We start from the raw sequence: 18229 nt of genomic DNA, 5'->3' as shown, positions 1-18229 counted from the left end.
AGAACCAGAGAAGCCTGACCATGTCTCAGCTTTAACACAGAACATTACCCCAAACTGTGTGCATTCTCTTTGGGTTTTTTGCTTACCTGTATTTTCTAATATTCCCACAGTAAAAGTTAGGGAATGTAATCCTTAAAAGTTACTGTTAATGATTCAACTTAGAAATGAAAAGTCCTTACTGTAGCAAATGCTTTCTGTACCTCTTAATATCTTTCTGTTGTAGAAATAGAGCTTTCCTTATGGTCCCGAGGCAAGAGAAACAGTATTTTTACCTTTTTGTGATAATATTTTATCTGAAAGAGTCTCTTTTAATATAGCTAAAATTAAAAATTAAAAAAGAAGAAAAGAGGCCACTGTATATGTGAGAATTTGTATAAATGACTTATATTTGATTTGCATTAAACCAATCAATGAACAAACAGTTGAGGCTTTTAAATTTCCTACCGGTGCACATAGTAGGGTGTTGGCTTTTTTGTATATTATTAAAATTGCCTTAAGATTTTAAGTGAAAATTAAAAGATCAATTTTAAAGGAGTTGGGAAAGTGAACATTTTGAGCCCTTACTGTGTGCCAACCACTGGATAAGTGCTTAATCTATGTTCTCATTCAATCCTCTTATCCATCCTGCGAGGTTGTTATTTCTCCCTGTTTCACAGAAGCAGAACCACGAGTAGTTATCCATAGTCAGAACTGATGGGTGGCAGGGCTTTGTGGTGCAACATTAACATTCTTTCAGGAATTTAGGGCCATATATGTTTTGTATGTATCTAAATGTTTATATCCTTTATGTTATTTACTTGTTTTTAAAACTTTTTCGTTATGGAAAATTACTTATCTTCAAAAGTAGAGAGCACAGTATAATGAACCCCCGTACCCCCCGTCGCCCAGCTTCAGTGGCTATCAAGACTTGCTTCACCCTCACCTCAACCCGCCCCTTCACCCCTCCTCCCCCAAAGTATTTAGAAGCAAACTCTGTACATCATAATATTCTTTTAAACAAAACCATAATACCATTAATCAGATATAAAAAACTAATAGTAATTCCTTAATATTGTCAGACATGTAGCCAATGTCTAGATTTTCCTGATTGTCATATAATTTTTAAAATAACTCAAAATCCAAATAAAGTCCATACATTGCAGGAGGTTGAGATATCCTTAAGTGTTTTAGTTCATAAATTCCCCTTTTATCTCTTCTTTTTTCCCCTTGCAGTTTACTTACTGAAAATCCTGGTCGCGTGTCCTGTACAATTTCCCATAGTCTAGATTTTGCTGATTATAGCCCATAATACCACTTAACAAGTTCCTCTGTCCCCTGGTCCACTCATACCTTGGTATAGTTAAAGATTAATACAATTAGTTAGCAGTTTTAATTAGCATTTTAGAGATTTAGTCAGATTCAGGTCCTACTACTTTAAAATAAGAAATACTGCTTTGTGAACTCTTCTTTCTATAGAGCACATACAGAATTGGGCATATATTAGTAAGTGTGGTGTCTTATTTGGGGGAGGGAGTTGGGGATTATTTGTTTTCTTTTGTTTGTTTTAAAATATGTCCAGCATCTCTCCCTGTGTGCTTTGGTTCGCCTTGACCACGGTAAGAGGGGTGGGCCCCAGAGTGGAAGAGGAGTCATGAGACCTGGCTCTGTACCACCCGTGTCTCACGCATCATGGCCAGAGGCACTCCGAAAATTTTTTCCTTTACAAAATTAAGAGGTTTCCTTCCAAATTGTTCTAAGTTCCCTTCCAGCTCAGAGTACTATTTTAGGCCTAACCGTATATATTGGTTGTTATTGGGGGATGTTCAAGGGATAGATGCAGGCATTTCTAAGTGACCGTTTAAATGATGGTGTCTTCTTTTCCTCCCTTCTAGCTACTGTAAACATGTGACAACCTATGAGGAATCAAATTTTTCTCTGAGTTACCGGTTTGTCCTAAATCTCTTCTCCTTCTTACTAAGAATAAAGACGTCCTTTCTCCATGAAGAAGTGAGCTTAATAGAAAAGAGACTTTTTAAAAAAAAGTATAATAATAAAACAAAAAAGAAATCTTCAAAATCCAGGAAAGTGAGAAGACATTGAGAAAAATGAAGTGGAAACTCTTCTGGGGAAAATATTTTAATAGTGACAGTAAGATCAAATTGTAACACTCCAGAGAATGGTGAGAATAGAATTTTATTGCATATACGTATACATACGTAGACACGCATATGTACATATATATGTATCAAACTGCTTATAAAAATGTATACTGGAAAACAAGTGAGCTTTGTTTGAATTAATTTTTTAAATTATGAACGTTCCTATTGTTAAAATAACAATGTTATATAAATGGTATCCAGAAATTTGTATTCCATGTATTTTAAAACTAAATTAGCTTTTTAAACTAGGTTGCTTCCTTACTCTTTATACCCCAAAGAAAATCCCAGATGGATCAAAGATCTAAATATCATAATCTTTAAATACACATATATAAAGTATTAGAAGAAAACAAGATGAATACTATGCTGACCTTGGAATGGGGAAGGACTTTCTAAGATATCTCAAAACCAGAAACCAAAAGGAAAAGATTGATAATGTGACTATGAAGTCAAAGGCAAAGACTGACTGGAAAAACATATTTGTAGTATATGGTGGACAAAGGAATCATTCCTTTAATGTATCAATATCCCTTGTAAAGCAGTAGGGAAAAGATAGCTTTCAGAAAAAAAGAAAAACAAAGGCCAAGCTAAAAAATGTGATAGGATGCCTGGCCTCACTCATATTAAATACAAAGTATGAAGATATTATTTCCCATATATTAGATTGGCAAAGATTATAAAGGTTTATAACATCTGTGAGAATACTGGAAAATCAGGCATTCTGATTCACAATTTGTTTATTCATGCAATAAATACATAATGAGCAACTTCTATGTTTCAAGTACATTCTAGACCCTGGAGATACAGCAGTGAACAGGGTCTTTAAGGATCTGTTCTAATTGGGAGGGGCAGCTAGTATACAAAGAAATAGTATTTGGGGTACTGAGGTACAACGAAGAAAAATCAAGGTAAGGGATAAGTGATAGGGTGGGCCATTTTATAAAAAATAGTCAAGGAAGGACCCTCTGGGGAGGTGACATTTGAGCCAAGACGAACTGTATGACGTACAGTCGAGGGAGCAAGCTGTATAGCTACCCAGGGGGAGATCACTCCAGGCAGAGGGAACACGCGGAAGCTCTGAGGCAGGAGTGTGCACCGTGGATTCAAGGCGTGGCTAATTGTCCTGGTCAGCTGGAGTGCTGTGGTCGCAGGGGAGGGTGGCAGCAGATAGGATGGAAGGGGTGGCCTTCAGGGCCATGGTAAGGGCTTTGGCTTTTATCTGATGTATGTCACAGGAAGCCACTGGACAGTTTTGAGCAAAAGAATGATGTGATCCAACCTATGTCAAAAGGATTACATTCTGTTCCTAAATGTAGGAATTATCACAATATGAATAACATGTTTAGACAGTGTGCTCTCGTAGGGAGTTAGTATCGATAGAAAACAAGTCTGCATAGATGCTCTTTATGAGACTGAGCGAGTTCCCATCTACCTTAGCTTACTGAGAGTTCTTCGTTGGGGATTAATGTTGAGTTTTTTTCAGATGCTTTTCCTGCATCTGTGAGATGATGGTATGGTTTTTCTTTTTTAGCCAGTTACTATGGTAGATTACATTGAGTTTGTTAAACCAATCTTGCATCCTAGGATAAACTGCATTTAGTCATGACCTATTATCCTTTTAAATTATTGCTGAATTTGACTTTCTGTAATTTTAAGAATTTTTGCATCCATGTTCATGAGGAATGCTGTTCTGTAGCTTGCTTTCTTGTGAATTATCTAGTTTTGATATCAGAGTAATGCTATAAATAATCACCGAGTGATTTGTGACGCATCCCCGTCTCTTCTATTTTTATTTTCTAGAAGCGTTTGTGTAGAATTATTTCTTAAATATTCAGTAGTGAAGCTCATCTGGGTCTGGATGGGGAAGGGTTTTCAACTATAAATTCAGTTTCTTTAATACCTATAGGATTATTCAGGTTATCTATTTCTTCTTGAGAAAGTTTTGCTTTTCAAAAGACACTGCTATGAAAATGAAAATTTAAACCACTGAGTGTGAAAAAGTATTTGCAAAACATATCTGACAGAGGACTTGTATCTATATAAATAATTCTTACAATTCAATAATAAGAAAGCAAACAACCCATTAAAAATAGGCAGATTTGAGCAGACATTTCACCAGAGAAAATATACAGAGAACAAATAAGCACTTAAAAGGCGCCCAACATCATTAGTTATTCGGGAAATGCAAGTTAAAACTGGAAGGAAATACCACCACACACACACTAGAACGGCTTAAATTTTAAAAGACTGCCCATAGTAAGTGTTGGCAAGGATTGGGAGCAACTGGTTCTCCCAGCTGCTGGTGGGAATATAAAATGGCACAACCATTTTAGAAAACAGTTTGGTAGTTTCTAAAAAGTGAAAAATATACCTACTGTATCATTCAGCCATTCCACTATTAGGTGTCTACCCAAGAAAAATAAAAGCGTATTTCTACACAAAGACTTACACACAAATATTCATAGCAACTTTATTTGAGATAAAAAAGGTACACAAGCCAAATGACCATCACCGGTTGAATGGATGTGGTACACGCACACAAGGGAACACTGCTCAGCTACGAAAAGAAACGAGCTGTTGAAACAGGTGGCAACGCTTCTGCTCAGGGCTGGGATTTGTGTGTGTGTGTGTGGGGTGGTGGTATATAAGAAGCGTGTTTTCTATAACTTAAAAAATTGTTTTCCAAAGATCTGAACTGCAGTTATTTGCATGTGCATTTTATGGACTCAACACCATGATTTGAAGCACGATGGCACGTTAGTTGGATAAAGAGTTGAGTTTGGTAATAAGCCCTCCAGGTGATTCTGATACACACACAGTGAAGCGTGGGAACCACCCGCTCAGGTCCGTCTGCAAGGCCGCTGGCGCTCAGCTCCACCAGCTGCCTTCCGTGTCCTTGCTGGGAGCATGGCGGTGCTTCTGCGTCCCTCTCAGCCTCAGGGGCACCTTAGTAGGCTGGGCAGCCATTCTTCTGTGATGCCATCACCCCGCCCACGTTGATACAGGGTACCTTGTAGGTGATCTCAAACCCTCTCTGCCTGAATACTTGCCTCAGTTATTTCTAAACTGCAAAGCCACAGTTATGAAAAAAGGCAGAAGCAGGCTAAGCGCCTCAGTGGGTGCACAATAGAGCCAACGGGAGCGGAGAAGAGGAAGACCTACAACTCTGAGAGGCCCAGGGCGTGGAGGAGCCGGGCTCCCGGGGGCGAGTCCCTGGCTCCCAGGCTGCCCCTGCCAGGAGCAGGAATCGCCTCTTTTTCAAACTGATTCCCCTTCCAGGGGAAGTAACCTTTTACCACTAGAGTGACTTGTGATACATGCTGATTTGGATGGAATCTCTTTTACGAATAAATCTTATTTGGGGTTTTTTGTTTGTTTTTATAAATAAATTACTTACCACTGCAGTGAAACATAATTTTATGATTTAGGTGACCACCCTAAAGGGAAATAGAACCAAGGAGGATTTCACATGGTCTCAGATCCAGTAACTATTGTAATAGTGTGAAATCAGATACTTCAGGGGGTGGAAGTAGAATGCCTCTCGGTGCTCAGTCTAAGCTCATGGCCATGCGAGTATAGCATACGTGTGCTGAGGCGGAGTTAAACCTCATGTTCTTAGTTGATTTAGATCATCAAAGCATCATGGAAAGCACAGCTGTGAAACATTTCTCAAGCATCTTTCTACTTACTGAACATTTTACATGTTTTCTCATGTAATGTGTCTAGATAAATCTCTCCATCTACAACTATAGCCGTTAAGGGTTTGGTCACAGTAGATGAAAGCAAAATCTTTAAACTTCATTTTTTTAACTTTGAATTGGTGAAAGTATAATGAGTGTCTTTTCCCGAAAATACAGAACATTAGCCCAAATAGTTGTTCATTAATCCTCGGGGATAGCTCATACATTTTGAACATAGTTTTGTTGGTTTGGGTTTTTGTGTGTTTTTTTAATCCTTCAAAAAATATATAAGTTTCTTTAGACAAGTTTAAGATTCTGCATTAGACTTAAGAGGAAAGAGAGTGTCTTCTACCTGCCAGCTTTGGCTCCTCTTGCGTGGGATCAATCAACCTTGTCGTGGGAACGTAAGGATGGTTCACAGGGTGATGAGCCATGGGTGCCTTATCTCACTGAAGGATAGCATTTCTCAGGATGGGAAGCGGCAGACCTGTCACTGCCACTCAGAAATGGCACGTCTATAGCCCAAAGGAAGGCGGCCGAGCACTGACCTGCAGCGTGTCTGTAGTTCTTTGTTATCTCTTGGGATTTGTCTTTTCCTGCATTGGCACAAAGCCACCTGGGCGGGGGGTGGCAGGGAAAGCAGTACTGATTCAACCCGATATTGACACAGAAATCTACACTGCTTGGGAGAGAAGGAGCATTATTTCTGAGTCTCAAAGAAAACCTTGAATAGAATTTCCAGTGTGGCAGCTGTAAAAGTTCTGTGGAGTTCTATATTGCAGATCGTTAAAAGTGTGTATTTTTATCTTGAGTATGTAGCCGGTGACTTTTTAAAATTTAAAGTACCTCTGCATTCTTGAAAGCTAAGTAAATTCACACCGTATTACATCTCACAAAACGTTTTCAGGAAGCCCTTAGTGTAAGTTCCCTTGTTTTGTGCGCTTGTGAAGTATTTAAGCATAAAGTGATTTTAGTGCCAGACCTACCTGATAATCCACTACGACTTGAGAAGACCTGACAAAAGAGTTCTTTTATTGACTATAAATTAAGAGCCTGGTATTTCAGCTCACTTGGCCTTTTGCCCTCTGCAACAATGATTTCCTTCTGGAACAATTACTACATGTTTCATGGATATTTAAGTTGTACAGGGTGACTCACAGATATTCCTAAAGGAATTTTTAAGTTAGAATACTACTTAAATGTAATTAGCTTTTGTCACCATCGTGGTCCACGTTAATTCAGGTTAAGTGATTAAGGTAAACATTCTCTAAAATGAAAAAGGTGGTCTCTGAATTTAAAAACTCTCAAGGTTAAAAGTAGGAAAACTGTGTTCCTTACCATGTTAATGGATAAGAAAATATTATAAAACCTGTTTACGTATTTTCGCTTTTCTCTCTTTAGAAATCCACGTCAGAGTAAGTCTCCCCCGGAATGTCTGTGCTCTGGGTCCCTGGTGCCCTAAGCAGTCACCCTGCTGGGGCCCTCGGGCAGGGCCCCGCCTCTCCCACTCCCCTCTCAGCCATCCTGCCAAAACACAGTTTGCACACGTCAACCCCTCTCCCGCCCATCTATCCACAGTTTCTTTCTCAAAGTGTAGCCCGGGGATCTGCGTCTCATCAAGACGGGTGCTCGTGCGGACTGTAGCCAGGGCTCCCCTGCCTGCCCCCTCCTCACCCCTGCCTGTGGAGCTGAGTGGGTGGGTTGACCTCAGAGTCTGCATTTTATCACCCGACACCCCACTGCCCAAGCCCAGGCACAGGGTAAAGGGACTACCCCCCCACCCCCCACTGGCTTCCCACCTCCCTGACCTCAACCTATTTCATCCTCTCTCTGTCTGAAAAGGCATCCAGGGAGCTCCGTTCCTCAGCACCTACAGCACATCCTGTTTTTGGCACTTAGTTTAGCCCGCCTATCCTGTTGTCCTAAAAAGGCAGGAAGCCTCTGAGACGGGGGCCCATTTCTCATGGCTCCATATAGAACCCTACATCAAACAGATGTTTAATAAATGCCTTTGATGAAACTAATGATGAGGAAAAGGGAAAATTTTTAAGTTTCCTGCTTTCTTATCAGTTACTGCAGTGCAATGATGACTATTCAATGAATGAACTTAGTTGTCTGCCTTCCAAATGTTGGTTTTGAATCAAATTGAAGTACTTTAAAGACAGAAGAGGGCGAAATGGGCATAACGTTTGCCCATGGTCTACCGTGGCCTTATCAAATACCTATAGGGTGCTTAGAATGTGCCAGGCCCTAAGCACTTAGCACAAATCGCCCCTTTTAATCCTCTTAATGGTCATATTGTGTGGTACTGTATAATTTTCCAAATAAAAACATTGAGACATTTTGGTCCCAGGTAGTCTAGCTTCAGAATCTGTGGGTTTTTCCAACTTACTGCAGTGTCTCTCAAAGACCTCAACCCCTGAAGATGCCAGCTTGGAATTAAGGAACCCAACTGCTGCTGTGAAGAAGAAAGCATTAGCATTTATGACTGGAGTATATCCTTACCAACCCCCTCCTCCAAGCTTCCACCCCAAACCTGTTTGTCCTCTGTGCAATCTGTCTTGCAGTTACAGCCCCATTTGACTAATCACCCCAAGCTATAAATTGCCAGCCCTCCTGTCTGTCATCTCCAATGTCTCATCCATTACTCAGTCACTCAGCCCTGGCAGCACCATGGCCAAGTACCTCTCTGGCCAGCCTCCCATCCTCCAAAGACATAGCTACTGTCCAGCTCAGGCCATCATCACCTCTCTCCTTCCCAAACATTTCTCATTCCTCTGCCAGTTATTTTCCAAAAATAGATCTAATAGCACTCTGAGGCTCAAAAGCCTTTGATGGCTCCTTGCTGCCTACAGCCGGATGGCCTTGCCCGGGAGCCCTTAGAGTGTGGCTCACACACAATTTCTCTGGTCGGGCACCCTTGTCCTTGCTCCCTCCATCTCAGCCATGGGGCTCCTGGACGAGCCATGACACACACTGGGCACCTAGGCCATGCTGGATTCTCTGTCAGGAGCGTCCTCTCATGTCTCAGGAGAACCGTTATTCTTCCTTGATGACCTGTTATAAATATACATTGAGGGTTGGGTAGGAGATTTTGAGGTTAAGACATTTGAAACCTTATGTGAAAAACAGAATTCACAAAGATAAAATAATATAGGCAACTTGCCAAAGAAGAAGCATGTTTAGGAGATTTCATACATGTAATTTGTGATAATGAGGTTTGTACAGTTAATTTCCACTTACTACCCATAGCTCACCTGAAACTTGGCAGGATCTCTCTTCTGCGCATTTTCAATGAGATGCTCGTGCATCTGTTTTGCTTTATTAAGGATCACGTGTATACTAAGAAGCATTTTTTTGTGCTTTGCCCATTCCTCCATCTACGTGTTAAAAGACCCCGATTTCCTGTCTCAGAGTCACTGTCCCCATCTGCTGATCCCCACAATAGCCCCAGAGTAGAGCCACTTAAGGTTTTGTGATGCCTTGAGGAGCTTTTATTAAAAGGATTGAAGGATATGTAAGTAAATCATGCTCAGTTACGTCCGAACTCCAAAGTAACACAGCCATAGTTATGCCCAAGATAACTTCAGACCAAAGACACACCAGTCCCTCTCCCCTCATGGCAAGCAATCCGGAAACTGCAAGACCTGCTTCTACTTCTTTTCTTTCTTGATTCTTGTCACAAAATTGTCCTGATTTTTCCCCTTTCCTTTTTTCGACCTCTCATTCTTCCCTTTTCTAATTATCACCAACAGGCGTAACTCAAAATTTCAGACACTAGGACTCAATAGTCTCATGGTTTTGAAAGATATACAAAAGTGAATATATCTATGTGTAATAACCGAGATAGTGAAATGTCAACTTTGGGCAAGTGACCTAATCCCTCTTTTTTGGCTCCCTATCTATTAGAATAATTTCTCTCTTGTATTAAAATGTGATGAGATGCTACAAAAAAAGTTTCTTATAAGTACGAGTGTGATTTTTTAAATTTTATTTTTTTATTGAAATAAAGTTGATTTACAATGTTGTGTTAGTTTCAGGTGTACAGCAAAGTGATTCAGTTATACATACATGCATATATTTGTAAATATATATATTCTTTTTCAGATTCTTTTCTGTCATAGATTATTACAAAATATTGAATATAATTCCCTGTGCTATACACTAGGTCCTTGTTATTTATCTATTTTATGGATAGTAGTGTGTATCTGTTAATCCTAAACTCCTAGTTTATCCCCCACTCTTCCCGCCTTGGTAACTATAAGTTTGTTTTCTATGTCTGTAAGTCTATTTCTGTTTTGTAAATAAGTTCATTTGTATCATTTTTTAGATTCCACACATAAGTGATACCCAATGATATTTGTCTTTCTGTCTGACTTACTTCACTTAGTATGATAATCTCTAGGTCTGTCCATGTTGCTGCAAATGGCATTATTTCATTCTTTTTCGTAGCTGAGTAATATTCCATTGTATATATACAACAATTTAAAATGGATATTATTTTACAGAAGGTGTTTTACCACTAGACACATTTTCTTTGAAGAGAAAATATGCAAATGTGAGCCAGCAAGCAGAGTCACAGCCCCCCAGCACCCCTGTCTGGGGCGTTTTCTTGAAATGGCAGTACACATCATGGCTCCACCCCACACAGAGTTAGTCACATGTCAGAGAGGTTTACTGGAGGTTAAGGCCAGTGTTCCTAAGCTGAGAGATTTCTGACAGCTATGTTGCAACTGTTGAGCCTTCACTGGAATGATCGATTTACAGTGAAGCCATAAGAAAAGAATGTGAGATATCTGGGTTTTAGTTGCCAGCAAGAAGGTGACACCCAACTTGGCATAGCTTCTTCTGCCTCCGTTCAGAAACAGGGAGATGGTCTGGATTGAGTCCCAAGTATTTGACAAGACTCACCTGAGACTGCAGTCATCCTGGTCTGACAGGTGGGCAGGGAGGGGAAGGGGCAAAGTTCCAGGAGCAAGCACATTCACAGCAGGGCCACTAAGGACATTTGAAAAGAGCACATGGATACCAAAATGTGGAGAGAGTTCTGAGAGTCAGTGTGTCCTCTAAGCCTGAGAGTCAACTTAGAGAATAATCAAAAGCCATCTCCCAGGCCAGCTGTTGTCACTAGAAGCCCAGCCATGGCTCTGCCACATTTAAAGTGTCCAGGCTGCTCTATGATGGGGCCACAGGCGAAACCCAGAATGTCACACAGAAATACTCAAAGTTGGCCGTGTCACCACCTGGAGCACAAATGTGGGATTTGGAAAAAAGACACCTGGGTTCACAACCCAGATTTACTGGCTATGAGACTTTGAAAGTATCTCTGGACCTTGCTTCACCATCTACAAGATGGGTGTAGGTGTAACCCTGTCTACCTCAAAGGGTTGCTTTAAGAATCAAATGAGCTCAGGCACATGATCACTTTAAACACTGAATACTGCCAAAAGAAGGTTTCTGTCATTACCAGCCTGAATAACTACGATTGTTGATCCTCTATAATATGCTTATCCTCGTGCTGGATGATCAGGGATTTTTTTTTAAATATAGTTTCTGTCCCTTAAGCAGCTTATAATATAGTGAGGAAAATACGGAGATGGAACATTGAATATTTATTGGGTTCCAATAGGTCCGGTATTGTTTGAGTCACTTTTCATGAAACAAAATAAACCAGCCAGCCCTTGGTGGTAGGAATCATTATCCCATATTCCGTCATTGGGGAAACTGAGGCTCAGAGGTTCAATAACTTTCCTAAGTCACAGAGCTGGGAGGCAAGGGTGGAGATTCCACACTCTCCCTTCCATACCCAGTTCGTCCAGAGTGGAAGACGTTCATCTCACAAGAGGCCCTGGCAGACAGGGCGAGAGCCAATGGCTCTTGGGAACTGGCTGGTACAGATTCTTGGAGGTCAGGAAGGGAGGCTGTGCCATTTTCTTGCAACTACTTTAGCTGTCCCTTCAATACAGGCTGCTTCATCAGGAAGAGGTCCCAGCCTGTGATGAGTCCTGCAAATGGTGGGTCAGGCTATGATTAGGTCACCTGGCCAACAAGCAAGCACTTGGAGGAATGGGAAGGGGTCCCTGACCTGCTGGTCTCCAAAGGAGATGGAAGCCAACTATCCAGTGTCTTTGTGTCAGGCACTGCGTGAGCTTCTTTAACTCCATTATCTGATTTAACGCCACAAAACTTGATCCTGTTTCCCTTATTTTACAGACGAGAAAATCGAGGACTGGCAGAGAAGCAGGTTGCTTCAGGTAAAAATAGGAGGCAGATCTAGATTTGAATCCAGATCTGACAGACATAAAGTCATTCTCTCAGACTCATGAGAAACTGAATTAATTAAAAAGCAGAGAAGCTTGTGATGAGTGGTAGCTGAGGAGCTGGGAGAGATGTGTGCACAGGATGGGAAAGGTCCTGGAGGAGACAGCATTGGAGGTTGGCCTTGAAAGAAGATGCAGGACCAAGGTGGTGAGGTAGAGAGAAGGAACAGCACAGGCAACCAGGGGTCTGAAATTGCAGGACATATTCAGGGAATTCTGTGATGGGGTCCAGGGCCTTGGGGGCTTTTAACTAGGACACAACTTTGGAACTGTGTGTTGGGGCCAAATGTGGAAGGAGTTTGAATGCCAGGCTTAGGAGCTTAGATGTCAGTCTGTAAACTGTGGGTAGCTGAGATCAGAACTATTCTTAGCAACTATTCTTATTAGCATCAGGGGACATTGGCGCTGGAAGGGACCAGATGACCTATCCAACCTCTTCCTTTTTCTGAAGCCCAGAGAGAAGTGACTCTACTGAAGTCACCCTGTCGGTCAGCAGAACCTGGGCTAGAACCCAGGCCTGTGACTCTCCCAATCCACCTCCCCATCTGCCTCTTTATGTCCACAAGTCTCGTAGAACCCTGTGGTCTCCTACAGGAGAGGGGTCCAAAACTCGCTCCCCACTCGGAAGAACCATGACTTGGGAAGGTAACTCAAAGATCTCGCTTCTCTTAAAGAAACACAATCCTATCCTTGAGCTTAAAAATGTCATTACCAAACAATTGAAAAGATGCTAAATCTCTTCATTTTTAAAAATGCAAATCAAAACAACGAGATACTATTTTTCATCTAACAGACTAGCAAAGCAAAATCCGATAATGCCCCTGGTTGACAAGGGGTGGCACTTAAAGAAGTCCCACCTCCTGTTGGTAGGAGTCCAAATGCAGCAGCCTTTTGGAAAACAATTGGGTCAGATCTATAAAAGTTGAAACTGTGTGTGCTTTTATCATAGCAACTCCAATTCTGGGGATTTACCATACGGCTATATTTGATCAGGCACACAGTGTCTAGTCAGAGGGATGTTTATTGCAGAATGTCTGTAACTGTGAAAAACTGGAGATAAAAACACTAATTGCTTACTGACGGGGTCTAGCTATCATATGTCAATCCAAGGAAATAATATGCAGCTATTTTTTTTAAGTATGGTAGATGTATATGCGCTGACATGAAAAATGTTTAAGACCCTAATAAGTGAAAGCAAGCTGGTTGAGGAGGGTTGTGAGTGGTACAAATCCCACTGTGTAAGAAGATAAAACATGTATGTTTGTGGATACATACAAAGAAAGATATATGGAAACTGGTAACAATGGTTATTTCTGGGGAGAGGGACGGGATGAAGGGGGGAGTGACTGTACCCTAAACCCTCTGTATTATTTAAATTTCCTTCTTTTAAAAAAATCTGTAAACATATATTATTTTTATAATTTTAGAAACAGTAAAAAAATTTAAAATAAAGAAAGCATTGCCAACCACAAATAGATAAGAATTTTAACTTCTGTTTTAGAGAGCTGTTAGAGACAGCCTAAATAAGCCGATGTTCAGATTTACATGTTTTTTAATTAATATATCTAAGTTCTAATAACATCAGGCCTTTACTGTTCTTGTCTTTGGTTTTACAGCTTGATATTTATTCATTCATCCATGTTTATTTTGGGTCTACTGTGTATCAGATACCGGGACTGAAGCATGAGACCCTCAGTCTCCTGCAATGGGAGGGTTATTTAAGCCAATCCCAGACGTGGTGCCGAAGGAAGGAGTCTGAGAGGCAGAACAGACCCCTGCAGAGGAATGCATCCCTTCAGTGACCACTTCCAGGTATTTACTATGTGAATACCAGGAGGCTTGGGATGGCAAAATGAAAGCAGTACAATCCTGGCGCTCTTCCTGAAAAGCTCCCACTATTGTAGAGACAGACACAAACAGAAAATCGAGTATTACAAACAGAATGTGGTAAACATAGTATTGGGGTGATGCACAAGCACTGTAGGACACGTGGGACATTCAACCCAGGCTAGAGGGCTGGGGAGGCCACCTGGAGCAATGGGGGGGTGGTCCTAGCCCAGTCGGGAAAGTTGAGGGGAGCTTGCCAAGCAGGAAGAGGAGCAGGGAAGTGGGGGCAGGGGAGTTTCTAGCAGTGAGCTGCAGGCAAAGGAGCAGAATTGCAAAAGCGCAGGTTGCACTGTTTAGTCATACGCTGTGCTAAGGGGTGTGGACTTTATCCCGAGTGTAATGAGGTGACATGACCTAAACTGTGTGCTTTATACAGATCACTCTGGCCACATCTGGAGATGGCTTAGAGGAAGAAGCGGGAAGGATGAGGTAAAAAGACACTTTTCCAATCTGAGTCATATCAGTAGCACAACTCTGCTGATTTGCACCATATCTAGGGACCGGCTGTACTGTTATTTACTAAGTATTTTCTTAAGTTAGCTCATTCTAAAAATATAATTTATTTAGCAATCCCACTCCTGGGCATATATCTGGAAAAGATACATGCACTCCCATGTTCATAGCAGCACTATTTACAATAGCCAAGACTCGGAAGCAAACTAAACGTCTATCGTTAGATAAATAGATAAAGATGATGTGGTGTACACACACACACACACACACTGGAATATTATTCAGCCATAAAAAGGAATGAAATAATGCCATTTGCAGCAACATGGATGGACCTAGAGATTATCATCCTAAGTAAAGTAAGTCAGACAGAGAAAGACAAATACCATATGGTATCACTTATATGTGGAATCTTAAAAAATGATACAAATGAACTTATTTACAAAGCAGAAATAGATTCACTGACATAGAAAACAAACTTATGGTTACCAAGGAGGGAAGGGGGAGGGGATAAATGAGGAATTTGGGATTAATAGACACATACCAGTATATATAAAATAGATAAACAACAAAGACCTGCCTGTATAGCACAAGGAACTGTATTCAGTATCTTGTAATAACCAATCGTAGAAAAGAATCTGGAAAAAGAATGTATATATAATGTATATAAGTGAATCACTTTGCTGTACACCTGAAACACTGTAAATCAACTATACTTCAATAAAAAATTAAATATACACACACACACACAATTTAAAGAAGCTAGTGAATAAGAAAAGAGAACAGGGCGGTGAGTATAGCTCAGTGGTAGAGCGCATGCTTAGCATGTAACAAGTCCTGGCTTCAATCCTCAGTACCTCCATTAAAAAAAAAAAAAAAAGAACAGACTCTGGGCTCCAGCATTGTACCCAGTGCTAGAGGACAGAAACTGGACATGGCAGAAGGGGACAGTGAGAAGCGTCTGTGGTTGTTGGTTTAGGTCCCAAGAGTCCTGGAGAACAGGGAGCCGGAGTTGTTGGGAGTGGGTGAGGGACCAGCTGGTGAATAAAGACCCCAACGGCCTCCATGTTGCTAATCCTCATCTTCCTTGACCTCCAAGCGGCATGTGACCTAGCTGACCACGCCTTCCTTCTTGCTTCCATTTTCCTGCTCTCTCAGTGAGTCCCCCTGTCCCCTCTTCCCTGCAGGATCCTCTTTTTCATCTCTATGTTGGAGATTCCAGGATCCAGTGTTGGTCCCATTCTTTCCTCCCTCACTGCCATGGAGATTCACCCTATTTCCAGGCTTTCAATACCATCTCTGTGCTAATGACTCTCAGATGTCCATTCAGCCCAGATTTCTCCCTGGGACTCCAGACTTCTATCCAACCGTCTACTGATACATCTACCTGAATCTCTAATAAAAATCTCAAAAGCAACGTGTCCAAAATGAAACTTCTGACCTCCCCCAGACTTTCTACGCCTGCAGTCTTCCCCAGCTCAAGGATGGCAAATCATTCTTCCCAGTTTTCAACTGAAAAGCTTGTAGTCCTTGACTCTCTATTTTTTCCCCACATCCCATATCCAATTTTCAGGAAATCCTGTTGATCCCACCTTCAGAATAGATCAGAATTTGACCACTTCTCACCACTCCACCCCACCACCCTAGGCCAAGCTACTATTATCCTTGGTCTGGTCTCCCTGCTCCCCACTTTATCCCCTACCACCCAGCAGCCAGATGAATTACTTTAAAACATGAGTTAGATCATGTCACCGCCCTACTCCAAATCCTTCAATGCCTCGCTATCTTACTCAATAAAAACCAAACTCTGTACAAAGGCCTACAAGCCGCTCAGAACATGTTCCCTGCCCCCATTACTTTGACCACATCTCCTCTATCCTTCTGTCTTGTCTCCCTCCAGCCATACTGGGCTTTTTCTGTTCACTGAACACATCAGGTGTCCCCTCCTCGTGCAGACTGGAGCCTCTGCCTGGACCACCCCTCCCTCACCTCCTGATGGTCTCACTTCCTTCAAGTCTTCAGAACTGATTCCACCCCCTGCTCCCCATCTGCCTCCTCTGCTTTATTTCTCTCCCGCAGAACTTGCCACTTTCTAATACATCATACAATTTACTTATGCTTTTATGGTCAGTTACCCCAGTTAGGATGCTGGAGGAGGCAGGGAATTTTTGTCCCCTGTATTCACAGCCATAACCACAGCATCTAGAAGAGTGCCTGGCATAGAGTAGGACTCTCAATAAATATTTGTTGAATGAATGAGCAGACCCTGGAGAAGGGAGCTGTAGCTCAGGAAGGACAATTGGGGCCAGGAGTAGGTAGGGATGGAAATGAATGGGAGATGGCACTAGGGGTGCGGGGAGGGACAGCAGTGGGGGAAGAGGGTACAGGGGTTTGTGTGTGTGTGTGTGTGTGTGTGTGTGTGTGTGTGTGTGTGTGTGTGTGTGTGAAGTTCACATGAGGGTTCTGAGAGGGCTAAGACAGGCAGAGATGGAAGTTCCACACTGGTTGGGGCGGGACTCAGAAGAGGGGGAGGGGCGGGCACTTGGGACAGAGGCGGCTCAGGTGAGGCTGGGGCGACCCACTCGGTGAGCACCAACCCTGGCCGCACGGGGGGAAACAACAGGTTAGGAGGCTGTGGCAGTTTTCCAGTGTCTGTCACGTAGCGGACAATCTGAAATGGATGTACAGGAGGTTCTAAAGTCGGACCGTTTCGATGGGCAAGACCAGGAGGGAGACGTCTGAGCTTCCTCAGGTAAAAGCCTCAGAAGTAAGTGGACGCGGTCTAAGAGGTGAGAGGGGGCACGAGGAGGGCGGACGCTTCACAGACCCCAGGCGGGAAGGCGCCCGAGGCAGCCGAGCGGCGACCGCGGGGCTCCGGTGAGGGGCAGTCGCGGGGCGGGGAGGCTCCATCACTGGAGCGGCGGGGGGCTTAGGTGGGCGGGCGGGAAAGGAAGAGCGCCCAGCGCCTGGGAAGACGGCGCCAGGGCATGTCCGGTCCCGCAGGTGGGCGGCCCACGGCTGCGACCGCGGGGCAGAGCGAGGACGCTGTGCCTGGCCTTGCAGTGGGCGCGCTGACGGCCGTAGAGAGGCGGCATGTACTGGCCAGGAGCCGCGCCGCTTCGCTTATTCTGACCGGAGGGAGGCAGGGAGCGCCGGGCGCGCCACACGGACGCGGCCACGCGGAGCGCGGCCACGCGGAGCGCCGACTCCCGCCTGCGAGGCTCGGCCCCGTCGGCCCCGCCCCGGAGCCCCGAGCACTGGCCAATCAGGCAGTGCCGCTGGCCTCCCAACCCCGAAGCTCCGCCCCGTGCCGGCGCGCTGCCAGCCAATGGGAAGTCGAGCCTGGGCGCCCCCAGTGCGCGCTGCCCGCGCGGAGCCGGCTCAGAGCGAGAAAAGCGAACCCAACCCGTCGGGGCCGCCGCTCCGGACCCGCCGCCGCCGCTGCCGCCGCCGCCTCCTCCTCCCCCCGGATCGGGTGTACTGTCCCAACCCGAAAGTCCAGTTCTGCGGCCCGGCAGCGGCGAGCGAGCGCGATGACACAGGAGTACGACAAGTGAGTGAGGGCGCCGGCGCGCGAGTCCGGCCGTGCGGCCGGGGCCGCGGCTGCCCGCCGGGCCGGACGCACCTGCCGTGAGGCCGGGCGGGCGAGGCGAGGGCCGGGCCGGGCCTGGCCGGGTGCGAGTCCGGACGGCCGGGTAGACAAGGCGAGGTGGGCTGGGGACGCCAGTGCGAGTCCGGGAGAGAAGGCCGGGGT

The 18229-nt window shown here is 43.8% G+C and overlaps 2 protein-coding genes across 4 annotated transcripts in view; both read left to right on the top strand.

Moving 5' to 3' along the window:
• The window catches only part of TAF1B (TATA-box binding protein associated factor, RNA polymerase I subunit B), a 50816-nt gene extending 48430 nt beyond the window's left edge, over nt 1–2386 (top strand). Inside the window, exon 15 of the mRNA XM_031466548.2 lies at nt 1872–2386. Coding sequence (XP_031322408.2) covers nt 1872–2079 — 208 coding nt within the window. The 3' untranslated portion in view covers nt 2080–2386. The remainder of the gene's footprint in view (nt 1–1871) is intronic.
• Nucleotides 2387–17875: 15489 nt separating this feature from the next.
• GRHL1 (grainyhead like transcription factor 1) overlaps nt 17876–18229 on the top strand; it is a 46335-nt gene continuing 45981 nt past the window's right edge. For all 3 annotated transcript variants that reach the window (XM_031466555.2, XM_031466551.2, XM_031466550.2), the window contains exon 1: nt 17876–18028. In XM_031466555.2, the coding sequence (XP_031322415.1) occupies nt 18009–18028 (20 nt within the window). In that variant the 5' untranslated portion in view covers nt 17876–18008. The remainder of the gene's footprint in view (nt 18029–18229) is intronic.

Source organism: Camelus dromedarius, chromosome 15 (assembly GCF_036321535.1).
Source record: "Camelus dromedarius isolate mCamDro1 chromosome 15, mCamDro1.pat, whole genome shotgun sequence".
Classification (NCBI taxonomy): Eukaryota; Metazoa; Chordata; class Mammalia; order Artiodactyla; family Camelidae; genus Camelus; species Camelus dromedarius.
The sequence above is the reverse complement of the archived record's forward strand: the minus strand, read 5'-3'. Positions and strand labels throughout refer to the sequence as shown.